The following is a 15445-nucleotide window of genomic DNA, read 5'->3' as shown; positions in this document are numbered from 1 at the left end:
CTTAATCCAGAAAGACACAAGGCCCCCCTTGTCACCCCTGATGCATTAAACTTCAGCACCAGCAAGGAACACTAGGTGGGGAAACTTCCTGTCCAAACAATGGCATTGGTTAAGCAATTAAGAGCTGGAGGTTGAATAGAAACAGACTGATCCTGCAGCTCAAATGCTAATTTGTAATTTATGTGTATCACCAAATGGTTCCAGTGAGCTTTCTGAGAAAACCTCTGATTTACATCTGTTTTCGGTACCTCCCACGGTTTGGCAGAATAAAACACGGCACTCCAGGGAACAAGGACAGCCAGCTGGCACCAACCTGATGCACAGGCTTTCATTCTCCGTTCACTGGTGGCTTCTCATTTAGGTGCAGTTCAAACCAGTTCCATTAATGCCCAATGTGTGTACAATTCAAAAGTCTCAGATATCCACGGAACAGTCATAATTCATGAAAGTAGAGGAGAAAATCAGCTACAGCAGAGTGATTCCCAGCTCATTTAAGTAAAATATTTTATCATGACAATTAAAATCCTGATAAAATCATTAATTATCAATTATCATTAGTTTTATTTCCATTTAATTTAATACATCTCAAAGAGCAAGGAGGGGCTTGGCACAACCCCTCAGGATACAATCGTACAACATGCAGTGTTACACAAACACACAACACCCTCATACAATACACTCACCCAATATACAGTCTCTCTCTCTCTCTCTATCACACACACACACACACATACACACATGCACAGTGTACACATACAGAACAATCCCTTATGCATGAATACAGTACAGTACTGTACACTCTTACACTCATACAATGCCCCCAGTGTCACACACACACACATACACATCAGGGGGTAGGTTTTTATGTCATTACTTTCACTTTCAGACCCCCCACCCAGAATGAAACAGGGTAAGACGGCACCTCAAGCAAGGGAGAAAGAGGGGGAGAGAACATGATGTATCATCAACACCCCCCACAAATTGTTTCACTCTGTTTCTTGATTGTGGTGTTAAAACATTTTTGGGCAACAGCCACAGATCAGACATGTATAGTCAGCACTGACAAAGCTCTGCTCAGCTTTGGTTATGGATCTGAAATGTGACACTTCAAGTACTCCACTGATAATTTTAAGAGTCAATCCAATTACTTGAGGCTCAAAGGGTTTAATGATTTAAAAATCAGAACAGAGCAGTTCTCAGGGTTGGGGGGTTTTGGACATTTGCAGTCATGACGCAACCATTTTGACATAAATAGGCCAGATAAATAAATATGCAATCTAAACTAACTTGCAGCCCAAATGCACTGAAACGACCCTTGACGGCATCCAGTTTCTGCAGTTTGTTTACCTTTAAAAGGGGCTAGACAGTTCATTTGTTATTGGTTTTCTTTGCAGAGACATTTTTATGTGTTTGAAGCACTGTAAAAGGGAAGAAATGAGGAAGGTTAGACCTGTTATTAGCAGCTCGTAAAAATACACAGGCTCTGGAATAAACTTATTTTCATACGCTGCACTACACTACTGATTATACTTGCATTTGTCAGAATACAACATATATACATATGAGTTCACTGAGGAAATTCATTTTAATTAAGCTTTTTCAACCGGAATCGTCAGTTGATCAGTGCTACTGGTATTTCTAAGATTCATAAGATTAAACTGACTGTCAGCTAATTTGAAGATAATGTTCTCTCCATATAAAACAATTAAGACCAAATCTGTTTCACAAACTGGACAGAAATTGAATGGGGTATATTTTTAATATACCACACTAAAAAAGTAGGTTACAAAAGTGAAAACATAAATACGACATATGGTTTAAAAACAACTGGAACCACTGATCTGCTCTGTCATTGGTCAGTCAATGAAGTAAAGGGTTCAGAGGTGTTGGAGGTGGAGGTGGGGTCAGCCATTGGACTAAAGGTCTCAAATGTGTTGGAGGAGGACGTGGAGTCAGTCATTGGACCGAGGGGCTCAGAGGTGTTGGAGTAGTCGTCAGTCATCGGACTGAAAGGCTCAGAGGTGTTGGAGTAGTCGTCAGTCATCGGACTGAAAGGCTCAGAGGTGTTTGTGGAGGATGTGGGGTCAGTCATTGGACCAAAGGGCTCAGAGATGTTGGAGTAGTCGTCAGTCATAGGACTGAAAGGCTCAGAGGTGTTTGTGGAGGAGGTGGGGTCAGTCATTGGACCGAAGGGCTCAGAGGTGTTGGAGTAGTCGTCAGTCATAAGACCGAAGGGCTCAGATGTGTTGGAGGAGGTGGGGTCAATCATTTCATTAAAGGACTCAGTAGTGTTGGAGGAGAAAGTAGGGTCAATCAGTTGACTAAATGGCTCAGAGGTGTTGGAGGAGGTGGAGTCAGTCATTGGAATGAAGGGCTCAGAGATGGGGTCAGTCATTGGAATTAAGGGCTCAGATATGGGGTCAGTCATTGGAATTAAGGGCTCAGAGATGGGGTCAGTCATTGCAATTAAGGGCTCAGAGATGGGGTTAGGCATTGGAATAAAGGGTTCAGAGGTAGTGGGGTCAGGTACATCAATGGCCAGGTACTCCAGCTGGAACCCGCCTGCTGTGACTGAAGAGTCTGACAGGAACTTCAGAGTCATGACGTTCCCTGGGCAAGAGGCAAGATGGATTGAATGAGTTTAACATGTAGAACTCAAGCAAGTAAGAGGACAAATTGACATGTTCTCTGATTCAGCTAGAGATAGTATAGCGTTTCCTTTTGAACTGATAATTTCTTGTTTTGATCTCTGCTTACAGATTTTTTTACTTATTCTGGAAGACTGATGATGCTTTTCTCTTTTATACTGATAAACAGAATTGGCTTGTTGCCTAGGAACCAAACTACTAGCTGAAAACCAAATGCTCAGTAAGAATAACCTTTTGGCAATGTGTGCATGTTCAGTGTTCAATGTGTTTTAAAATGAAGACTGCATAAAGCTAATTTGCTCTGTATCAAAATGACTGTTTCCAGGATGATTGCTATAAGTGGCAGCAAATTTTAACAATTTTAACAAACATAAATAGAGATTACTAAATTTAGTTCCATACCTGTGCTGAGTAAATCTTCTGGGAGTTCATCACCACAGAATCTGGAAAAAAATGTAATGAGCTTCTATTATTTAATTACAGATTCACACACAACTGCTGAAATACGTATTGTGAATAGCAGATTAATATAAAGGCTTCCAGATGGTTGTGTAAAATCTTTCCACAACATTGTATGCTGAGGACAACTAGTGCTGTTTATCTATCAATTTATTCTCTAATTACCTGTTTATGTATGGAAAAAAAGATATTGAACATATGACATACTTGACATATGAACCGTGTTCCTCAGAAAGCAACTCTGAAGCAATAGCAGACTTGAGAAATTTAAAATCACTGGGACATAATTGTCCTTCTTCTTCCAGAGGTAGTGTGGGTTTAAATAAACTAGAAATGCTCTGGTTACAGCTACAATAGTTTGTCCCAGCAATAAGCCAAGAATCCACAGGCCACCAATTTGGAATGTAGGCTATGAAACAGTCAATGAACTGTCAATCCGAAGAACACATAGCTCCAGTAGCAGCAGTGCTTCCTGTATACGTCGAGTACAGCACAGTAGGGACTCTAGATGCACAGCAGACAATTTCAAAATCCAAGCCAATCCAATGGTTAATAGTGCCATGAAAAAGTATTTGTCCCCTTCCTGATTTCCTCCATTACTTCTTATTTGTCACACTGAATGGTTTCAGATCTTTAGACAAAATGCAATATTAGACAAAAGGAACCTGAGCAAACACAAAACACATTTTTAAATTATTATTTAATTTATATAATGAAAAAAATCATCAAACCTTCATATCACCTTTGTGAATACGTAACTGCCCCCTTAAACTTAATAACTGGTTGCACCAACTGTAGCATCAATCATTGCAACATTGATAGGTTTTCAAGCATGAGCTGCTTGTTTCAAGTCCCAACATAGCATCTTTACTGGGTTCAAATGAGGCCACTCAAAAACTTTCATTTTGTTTCTTGTCAGCCATTGATATGTGGACCTGCTTTTGTGTTTTGGATCATAGTCTTGCTGCATAACCAAATCATGCTTCAGCTTCAGCTTGCAGGCAGACGGACATTCTCCTTAAGAATTTTCAGCTACAGAGCAGGATTCATGGTTCCTTCAATAATGGGAAGTCGTCCAGCTCCTGAGGCAGCAAAGCATCCCCACACCATCACACTACCATCACGTTTGACTGTTGGTATGATGTTCTTATTGTGAAATCCTCTAATTGCTTTACTCCAAACATAATGGGACCCGTGTCATTCAAAAAGTTCCACTTTGACTCATTTGTCTATAGAACATAATCCCAAAAGCTTGGGGATCATCCAGGTACTTTTTTGGAAATGTAAGGCAAGCATTGGTTTTTCTCTTGGTTAGCAGTGGTTAGGGTTAGGGTTAGGAAAACGGTAAGTCTGAGGGTTGAGACCAGTTTACGGCCGTGTTCATCAGCATGTAGAAAGGTTAGAACATGGGTTTGTTTGTAATTCTCTAGTAGCATGGGTTCCTATAACCATAAAAAAGATTTATAATGTATACATATTTTTTCAAGGAGAACTTTTAAATGACCTCAAACATATTATTTTGAATTTGTATTATTGTCTTTGTTTTTCATCAATTTTACAAGAGTAATCAGATGTTTTCAAAAGTACCTATGGTTTCAATAAGGTTTTAGGGCTCAAAAAAACGGTAAGTCTGAGGGTTGAGGCAAGTTTACGGCTGTGTTCAGCTGCTTAAGGAAAGGTTAGGATATGGTTTCGTTTTTAATTTTGGATGAGCCAACAATTTTCTCTAGTACTGCTCTGGTGTGGCTGAAGCGCGGCTGACATCACATGCTTCGAAGGAGAGCACATGGGAGCCTGCATTTCCCAAATCTACAGGTTGCAGCAATGAGTGCTGAATAAATACAATTGGGCATATTAAACTGAGGAGGAAAAAGCATGAAAAAATGTTAAAGCCACTAAAAGTGTTCACCTCCCGGCAAAGCCCGAGATGTCATCATAGCTGTCGTAGATCTCCAGGTAATCTGCGAGACAGCCCGTGTCCTCCTCCACGTCAAACTCAAGAAATCGCAACCGGATCTGCTGACCGTAGCGCACCCTGATGTGCCAGTAGCAGATTTGCTCGTCCTCGTACTCCTCTGGGTACCTTGGCGACTGGATGATCCGCTGCTGGTCGGTCAAGACTCCCCCACACTCTTTTGCTGTTGGGGGATGGGGGGTTGGGGGAGGGGTGGGTTCACAGGGATGACAGGCCATCAGCAGGGGAGTTACAGTCACTCAAATTACAATTTTTATTTTTTTATTTTAGAATTGTTTTTATTTTGGAATTTTTATTATCATAGTTCTTCTTCCTCTGTTTGATATTATTTTGACTTGGAATCTTCTTTTTAAACATCATATAAATGTTTCATAAATTAAGTTTATTATCGTAATTTAGACATGATGATATTGCTTGTGATGCTGCCTGTTGGGATGCCGTTTTGAGAGACTAAATTTTACAGGCTAAGTCAAATCGGACAATTAAATTGTATGTTTTAATGGGCATACCAACTTCAGAATGTTGATGGCAGATGACAGTTAAGAACACTGCAATGTTTTCATGAGTAACACACATTTGGCTTGCAGTATTGGTGCAAGCCAATTGTTTTGTGTTTTTTTTAAACAGAGGCAAACATTATATTGTTTTGTTTCCTGAAAGGGTGAATGACTTACACACCTGCAGAACAGGAGCAGATAAAACTAAAAGTATTTTCCAAGTGGGTTAGAAAAATGATTGACTTCCACGTAAGTTTCAGGTAATGTATTTTACATAATGTATTTTTAATATTTCTTTACGACATTCTCAAAGCTGACCACATCCTCTGTGTAAAATGAGTTTAATGAGTATATTATATGGAAATTTAAAAAATTATAGTCCAATGACAAAAATATGAAAAGGATGAAAGTAATAAGCATGTAGTGAGACTTTGTTAACAGTCTCACCTCAGCACAGTGGTCTCTGCTCTCTGAAACCAGCACAGGACGCTGACCCAGAAAGCAACCCAGGCAGAAACCAGACCAAAACCCTTTGACACCGCTATTCATCAGGGGCTTCTGGGTTTTGGAACGTCTCTACCACAGAAACAGCGCGGTGGCTTCTGCGTTATTCACAGCCGATTACATCGCTGTCAGGAGGCCGGGACAGTGACGTGTCTCCTCCCACTGCCACTGGTGTGACCACCGCCTCCTTACCCACAATCCCACAGTGCTCACCGGTGGGGTTGTAGCAGTAGACGTCCCACCTCTCGCTCTTGTTCAACCTGTAGCCGTAGTCGATGATTCCGACTTTGCCAAAGCCGCAGTTGGAGCCGGATTTGACAATGGGGTAGCCAACACGGCCTCGATCGAACCAGCCGGCAGCGCAAACATGAAACCCTGTTGCAGGATGGGGAAGGGGTGGGGGGGGGGGGGGGGGTTAATGGCTTCCACATTTAGTAGGGCTAAATCCCTTTCTCAGATTACCATCACCACGAACATGTTTCAGTGCCTCACTAGAAACACACACGGTGGCATCATATGCATACCCTATAGAGTTACACACACATTAGTAACAATGTCAACAGATTTGGTCATTTGCAAGTAATACGATGCCATTATTAGATCTGGGGGGAGGGGAGGTAACAAAGTCTTTCCTAAAACAGAGGCTTTATAATGGTATTAGCACTCTGCGCAAAAACCACGGAAAACCTAAATGTTTCCTCTGCCTTCTGTTATAATTCAGCAACCACAGCCAGGAAGTAAAACCAGACCTCCCAGGATAACTGCAGTCAAAACGAGAGAGCGACATTATTAATCAATCATGCATGTCCAAGCCAAAACACTTTCTCATTAAAGAGCAGGGCTAGCCCACAGAAACAGTTGCATAATACTGGTAGTGCCTTGTAGGAAACCCTTGAGAGAAAGGAGGATGGCTCCAGGCATGTTTCTGATAGATGGCATGGGAACAAAGGCACCCTGTCTGGAAGCATATTCCCCAGGCTGCTCTCGCTCTGCTGTGCTCTCTACAGTCCACTAAACCCCACAGCAAATCACTGAGTTATTGGCGGAAGTGGAAGATTAACATGACTGGACAACTAACACAGCAGGAGTTACTCACCAACTTCCCTAGGGAAGCTATTTTTTGTATGTGTGTTGGGGAGTGTGGAGGTATGGCAGGGTAGTTTGGAAGTGATCTTGTGGAGGAGTGTAGGTGAAAGTGGAGGAGTGTAGGTGTGAGTGGGGTGTGTAGGTGTTAGAGGGGTGTGTAAATGTGAGAGGGATGTGTAGAAGTGTGGGGTGTGTAGGTGTAAGAGGGATGTGTAAATGTGAGAGGGATGTGTAGGAGTGTGGGGTGTGTAGGTGTAAGAGGGATGTGTAGGTGTGACAGGAGTGTATCGGTGCGAGCGGGGTGTGTAGGTGTGAGAGGGGTGCATAGGTGTGTGTGGGGGGGTGTGTAGGTGTAGGGGGGTTTGGAATACAGACCTATTTGCCGGGCTGCCTCCAACTGGTCGTAGGTGGCTAGTTTCCCCCCCTCAAATCTGCACACCGCTTTGGCCTCCAAGTACGTCAGCTGGTACCTCCCTTTGCGCGACTCACGGTGGTACACCCCAGCTGCTTGCTCTAAGGAGAGATTATTATTTTTATTATTCATAATAATAATAATAATTATTATTATTATAATAACTAAGATTATGTAATCATTCAGTTAACACCGTTAACCATGCAGGTTCTCAATTGTAGTGATGACCCAAAGAATCATAGTAGGCACAGTGAGATTAAGTACCCAATCAGATGTAGGGGGATGATATGGCAGCCACCAATTGGTAAATGGACTGCATTTATATAGCGCTTTTATCCAACGCGCTTTACAATTGATGCCTCTCATTCATCCATTCGCACACACACTCACACACCAACGGTGAAAGGCTGCAATACAAGGTACCAATCAGCTCATTGGGGGCAATTAGAGGTTAGGTGCCTTGCTCAGGGACACTTCAACACGCCCAGGGCGGGGATCGAACCGGCAACCCTCCGGCTGCCAGACAACCACTCTTACCTCCTGAGCTATGTTCGGCACTAGAAAGAGAGTTTTGTTTCCACCACGACACTGGAGTTACCACCCCTGCTCTTTTGACAACTGCCGTAGGCTCTTTAATTACCACAATGAAGTCAGGAGCTCGGTTAAACACCCAGGGGAAACTTACCAGCCTACCAACACTACTTCCAACAGTAGCTTTATTTTCCCAGCAGGTCACCCATACAAGTACTAGCCAAGCCCAGCCCAGCTCACCTTCGGCAGTCAGGTCATACTTCACAAAGTGCAGGGAGCACAGTGGGGCCACTGCTAGCACAGAGAGATCTATATCACCATAAAAACTCTGCGCTTCACTCGTATGATAAAACTTAAACAGGAGCAATGCATGACATCTGGGCATGCATCCAGAAGGGACTGCAAGCCCTGGGCTATTCCCGCGAGGTGAGCGCTATGCGCCTTAGTTTGAACAAGGCAGGATTGCGCAAACCTTGAGACCTAGATCAAATGGGCCGGTCCGCCGATCTTTATTCTTAACGATCCCCTTTCGCCCTCCCTGTGGTCACGACGTGTTGGTAACCCCAGTGCACCTCAGACCTGTGACTGGAGGACAATACAGAGAGGGTCATGTGGTACAGTAAAAATGTTTCTTATGGATTCCAGATGTGTGCTGTAAGCATGTTCTGCTCATTACGTGTATCAGACAACCTTGGCAATCCATTAAAATGGTTTATGGCTTGAGCCAATTTTGTTTTCACTCCATTAAATGGTAAACTCTCGATTACCCCCCTGCTTTAGCACAGTGGCAATAGGAGTGGACAGGAGGAAAGTTCGCACTGGAACACAGTGTTCTCAAAACTTTTTGCATATTTCACATATGCTTGCCCAGTGCATAATGTTATATTAGCTGTTGATTTGCACATGCTCCTCCATCCATTATCAAACATTCCCTGGGTGCTCATTTCTAACAGAACCTCACTACTTGACTTCCCAGACTGTACAGTGGACCCACACCACATCAACAGTTTTGTGTGTAGCACAGTGTATTCACAAAAAGCACAGTCTATAGCTGACACTACACCGAGCACAGTCGGGACACAGCACAATCTACACACAAAGCACAGTCTATAACTGACACTACACAGAGCACAGCTGGTACACAGCACAATCTGCACACAAATCCCAAGAGATCAGTTCTGCTGGATCTGCCAGGGCTGCTCACATTCCCTCTGGCAATCATATATAGTCTTCTCCTTTAGTTCTTCTCTTAAAATGAACAGACACCCAACATACAGCTACAGCATTGCAGACACATCCTGTGAATGCTATGGTTTAACTAAGAAGCATACCTCTCAATTAGTGCATCCACAACCAATGATTTTCTTTCTACAGAAAGCTCATCTGTGAAAGGGTGACATTTCCTGCACTATCCACCCTCAGAGGTTCAGTGCAGTGCAATAGCCTCTCACCCCAACATCATGTTCACAGTCCATTACATGTAAATAGCATTTAAATTCACAAGAAATGAATAGGGCAGTTTCATAAATGCATGTTATGCGTTTAGTCTGGGGATGTGGATATGATTGTTCCAGTTCAGTTGATTTGTTGATTAAAACAGCAAGCTGGTTTAGAAACATCAAAGCAAAATTACCTCCTAGCATCCCACATTACATAGGATTGAGAGACATTACTAAACTACATCTGAAAATCACAGAATAGGCCTATCTTAACAGCTATTTTTCCAACAGTAATATATCAATTGATATAGCTTCTGAATTCTGAACAAACTATCAAACTTAAATTCATATACTGGTAAGTCCAGTCGACTTGTCCTACTGCCTGTATGCATTTCAACTGTTTTAATACCATGTAAGGTGACCTTGAGTGCTCAAATAGGTGCCTGATAAATAAATAAAAATAATTCATTAAAAACAACAACAACAATAATTATCATTGTTATTATTAGTAGTAGTATTGTTATTGTTATGACCAAATTTGATCACGGCAATGGTATTAACAAAAAGAAATATTGAAATTGAAATATTTTTTCAACGTGAAAATATCAGATGACCACAGAACCTCATTTTAATGCTTTGTCCAGAAAGGAAACTCCAACATAACTGTACTACTAAACTAGATCGTTGCCTCTCCGACGTGATTCAGAGGAAAGACTACCCCCTACTGACCAAAACCACCACTTTCATCAGCTTTTCCAGGAGCTCTCCCATCCGAGTAGGCTACTACAAAGCCCAGAGCCATTAAGGACGGTTTCTGCCATCGCCAAGAAAAGGCAACTGGGTGGCTTAGCTTCTGGTGTAGGACGAAATGCTTGACAGTTAATCCAGAAAAACAGAAAAAACGTTTGGTAGTACTTGACTGTTTAAATATACGTTTTCTGCTAACTCAGTTTCAGACACCGGATCTCTTGTTCGGCTTTCTTCATTCACTGTAACTATAGGTTGCAATATTCAGTCAATGACCATACATCAATTACCAAAATTAAAAACGTATGTTACCTTGTAACAGTAGGCTAGAGGTCTAAACTGATAATCGATTTCACATGTTAGGCTAAAAGTTCGGTCCAGGCTGCATACACTTTTTTTCAAACAAGCCGGGGCTTACCCAGCCATATGGAGTTATGCAGTATTCCATTCTTGTAGCCCCACGCCTGCGTCTCCTCCAGGACGAAGCAGGCGGTCCATATGAGTCCGAACAGGAGCATCCCTACGTCTCGCGTGGCGTACATGGGAACTCCAGTGCCACCACTAGCTCGCGCTGTACCCGAGGCCAATGTGGTGTCCAGACTTTTATAGCTGCGCTGCCTGTTTGTAGACTCCGTGAGGTCAGCGACGTTTCTCAAAACAAGGAATTTCCTGTAGAGTCAAGCCAGCCCAGCGACACGGAGTGATAAAAAACGTATTTTAACCCCCTCGAAGAATAGTGGTGACGAATAATGCTAATGAAATCTAGCCTACTAGAGCCAAGTTCCTGAGAGGACGGGTTTCGCAACTTTCCTTCGTTCAGCCATTTACAATCGGAATCAATCGGTAGTAGTTTTGCGACGGCTAGTATTTCAAGTATATGCATTTTAAATAAGAAATCCAGACTCTAGCTTTTTCAAAAAAAAAAGTATTGTGTTTTTTCATTTGTAGCCTATCTCACGAGCTTAGAAAAGTCACCGTAGTTTCTATCATGATACCCCAGGACGATTTATTTCAGTAGCCTATTTTCAGTATACTTGAAATAGCCTATCCTGATCTACAATATTTTTTCTTTGCGTCCCCCTCCCTTTGTTCCATCAGAAATGAGGCGGTCTCACAGGTTTTTATTGCGATAAAAGTGGATTCATTCAGCGGGCATCATTGTTCAATGATGCCTACTGCAAAGGTGGACTTGACTGTAGTGGCGAACAAACTAACTTTAATTACAACACTACAATACCTATGTGAAAATATGATAAAATAAATAAGATTTATTAGAAATTTTACATTCAAAGTTTTATTCGATCAGTTGTTTTAATTCAGTGTAGGCTCTTGCCATTTTGATACTGGCTAATAATAATAATAATTATTATTATTATTATTATTATTTATTTATTATCAGACCCCGGTTAATTGGGAGTAATCAGTTTATTCCAGTAGCCTATTTGTAGGCTACTGCTACATTGATAGGCTGCTTTTTACATGGTTATTTCCATAAGTGGCTATGCTCAGAAACATGCCAGTGTTCGTGGTAGCATGGTTTCATCTGGGATCATCAACTTCCACATGACATGCAGTTTCAAAAAGCCTGAAGAAATCATAGTAAGAGGTCTACATGCACTAAAATGGAATGTAAACGTAGTGATAGATGATAGAAAAATGAACAAATCGGGTCGGCACTGCAAGCGGAACATGAAACGTTAAAACGATGTGAACTGCTACTGTAGTAAATAGCCAACTAGCTAGCTGGCAGCTGATGATGTTTATAAATGCTTGATGGTCAGCATCAATATTTAACCAAACTAAATTTGTTTATGACTTGCATCATTGATAAACAGACAATAGTTTTCCCAAAACTCAAGTCCCAAAATTATAACATGAAAAAATGTGGCCCTATTACAATTTACTGTTAGCCTAAATGTAGGTCCAGTTGTCATGGTTCCTTATTCCGTTTGCTGTGCGGCGTCGTGGGTTAACTAATCGACGCCGTTTCGTGCTAATCGGATACTCAGTATCCCTGTTGGGGAAACTGAATGCTGTTTCAGATAACTGAGTGTGGTAATCTTCAGGACCGCCTGAGGGCGCTCCGTGATTGCTTTTGATTACGACCGATTGTTTGCACCTGATTGAGAGAGCTTATATATGCTCACGTGAGATCTGTTCTTCGCTTTAGTGTGTATTTACGTACACAAAAGCCGGTATAGAGAAAAGCTCTCTTAGAGAAACGGTGGTAAGAAAAAGGTATAGGATTTTTGAATTTAGCTTTTGTTTTGACTAGTAGTAAGACACCTGTCCTACTAGTCACCTAGCTTTAATTCTTTATTTTCCTTAAACGCCTCATTTACGAGGCACCATTTTCTTTTGTTTTTCTTCAGACTGCACCGCAGTCTTTCTAAAGTTCACTCACTCCTTACGCCTTGGCTTCGTTCTCCTGCCGAGACATTTTGTGTTAGGATATTCTCCCTTAGGGGTTGAGTTCTTTTCGTTACCCCTTCCTCAAGTCTCTTACTGAGACCTAGGCCTAGTGGTTTTCACTTCGGTGGTAAGTTAAAGAAACCCCCTTTTTGAATTAGTTGCGTGTGGTCGTTAACACTTCCCCACCCTCACAATATGGCTTTCAGGAAATGTATATAGTATTGTCAAAATACAAAATGGCCTACTGTATTTTACTTTTGATACATTTTTTTTTAACATATGGCCAAAATTAGGCTAGTGTGTATCATGACCAAATGATAATAATAATGCTAATATTACTCCTCCTACTCCTACTACTACTACTAATAATTCATTTTATCTCAAAGCAGTATAGCCTAGCTTACAGAATGGCAAAGTTAAACGTTTAAAATAATGTGCAATATTATAAATTAAAGCAAGGCGTCATTCAAGCAAAATCAAGGATATAGGCCTGCTCACACTGACGGGAATATACTTCATCAGAGACCTACTTGTGGGTAATTACTAACAGCCCTACATTGTTTTTCCCTTTGCGACCTCAGACACACTTATGGGTTTTTTTTTTTTTGTTTGTTTGTTTTTCGAAGAACAAAGTGATTTCGCTTGGCCTCTCTGGTTCGCTTGACTTTTTTCAATTAAAATAGGCTACACCATACCCCGGAATATTCCTGGCTCTGAATGCAGGGAAACGAGCCAATACAGAGGCGAACAGCTGTGAGAATGACACAGCGTCAGTCGCATCCCTCCGTTGGTCTGGCAAAAATATTAAGCTGTCCTGCAGTTTCTGAGAATTAGGCCTATGCTATAACACTTGCGAATGACAATCCAGAGAGCTGTAAAGCCATCTAATGAATGCTAAATACAATCTTACAGGCTACAAAGAGACTGTCATCGGATAGCTGTCCGCCAAGTTACGATATGCTAAAAGCGGCGAAATTTCGACAGCAGACGACCAAGTGCAAAGTAACCGAATTTTCAGCGTTTTCCTTTGTCACAATGCTAGGTTACTTTACCCACTCAGTTTTATTAGCGCACGTGTAAGAGAAACGGCAGTTGCCACTGACAACTTTCCTTAAAAAACGTCACAGTTGCTATATGCGAGGGGTTTCTCCAATTTACGGATTTACGTTTTGAATTAATTGGAATAAACGGACAATGACCAGTAATCATGAATCCTGAGAAGTAACAGCTACCCACAAGTTGCTCAGATGTCCGTCATTAATTGAATCCAAACAGAATAATTGAGCTTAATCGTTTTCTTGCCTAAATGCTCTCACTCAATCGTATTTTGTCTGTGTGTCTTAAACTTAGCCTAGGCATAAATAATGAAGGGTCCATTATTTTTGAGATAATGAAACCCCCAGTCCAGTGGTTAGAACGTCATGGAGCACTCTCACATCTTCACTTATTTTGCTTGAATAACATTCAGCAGTTAATTAGAAAGCATATGGTTTTCAGCTCTCTTTCTTGTTTCAGCTTGTGGATAAATGTACTCTTTGTTCTCTGTGGCTGCAACCTAGACATCTGGACAACATGAGCATTAGTAAATACTTGCAGATTCTGCAGTTAAAATACTGATGAAAAAGTAAAGATTTTCCAGTTTGTTTGCTAGGTTTGCTCTGGTAAAAAAAACATACATGGTACTTTGTAAAGAAATGGATTTGCTTAAATTTGTCTGCCTTATCTTTGGCATGCAGTTAAAATGAAATAGGTACAGATTATTTAGCAAATTTGCACTCATTAATCAAGCAAAATTAATTTACACTTAGTGGTGTTTGGTTGAAGGGCAAGTTCTGGCCTTCTCTACAGTCTTTCACACTTAACAGCTGATACTTGAATTATTTTAATTTCCTACAATAGTATGGAAGTTTTCAGATATTAAAACCGTAATATAAATCAGGCTAGAACCATTCCTAGAAATGCCACTGTGTATGGAGGTTTTGTTTTCCTGGCTCAATTAGATAATTATTAGGTTTGTACATGCTGGTTTACATTCATAGATTGGACCATAATAATAGATTGCATATTGGGGCATAAAAAAAAATAGCTTGCAGCCGTGATTCATGACTACGTTTTATTAAAATGAAAGTCTACCTTATTAAGAGCAGAAGTTGGTATAAATTTCAGAAACAAATAAAGCCTCTTTGCCCACCCCTGATAAAAAAAACCATACTCTTCTTGTGCAGTTCGAACTTAGAACTGCATTAATTAGATATTGCATCTGTGCAAATAGGTGTCCAAAGACTACAATGAAACTTTTAATGTAATGAATAGTCAGTGTTGGTCACTCTGTCAGTCTCCTCATTTCTGAAATAGTCAAATATAAATATAAATAATATTTCTAACTGACTGGCAGACAGATAGAAAACCCTTAAACAACAGTACTTGTTTAGATCAAAGCTCAAAACAGAGAGGCAGGCAAATTGTCATCAATATGGATACAATCTTCCCAAACTTTATAGGAGTTCCTTAAATTTTCCAAGGCAGGGTAGTCATGGCATAATTAACCCACTTAAAATGACACAAGTCTGGTGGAGGAGAGGATAAGGGAGCTTTTGTTCCCTGCTGTTTTTATGGTGCTGTTGTTCTATGACATCACTTCCTGTGTTGTGTGCCAAGCTGAAGGTGGTACCCTTGTTGGGTGGGGAGACTCCCACAGTTTATATGAAAATGTGAGTCACGCACAGCCGCTGGCT

At 41.1% G+C, this 15445-nt stretch overlaps 1 protein-coding gene across 1 annotated transcript; it reads right to left on the bottom strand.

Annotated features, from left to right (window-relative positions):
• Positions 1-1740: 1740 nt before the first annotated feature.
• On the bottom strand, positions 1741-11018 carry tnfaip6 (tumor necrosis factor, alpha-induced protein 6). Its single transcript, XM_064310182.1, has 6 exons — positions 10717-11018; positions 7545-7682; positions 6297-6458; positions 5017-5245; positions 3051-3091; positions 1741-2610 (listed from the first exon to the last, which is right to left on the bottom strand). The coding sequence occupies exons 1-6, from the start codon at positions 10838-10840 to the stop codon at positions 1850-1852; spliced, it is 1455 nt and encodes a 484-aa protein (XP_064166252.1). The 5' UTR covers positions 10841-11018; the 3' UTR covers positions 1741-1849.
• Between the last annotated feature and the right edge of the window lie 4427 nt (positions 11019-15445).

This window comes from Anguilla rostrata, chromosome 15 (assembly GCF_018555375.3).
Source record: "Anguilla rostrata isolate EN2019 chromosome 15, ASM1855537v3, whole genome shotgun sequence".
NCBI lineage: Eukaryota > Metazoa > Chordata > Actinopteri > Anguilliformes > Anguillidae > Anguilla > Anguilla rostrata.
This window is presented reverse-complemented; position numbering and strand designations above follow the sequence as displayed.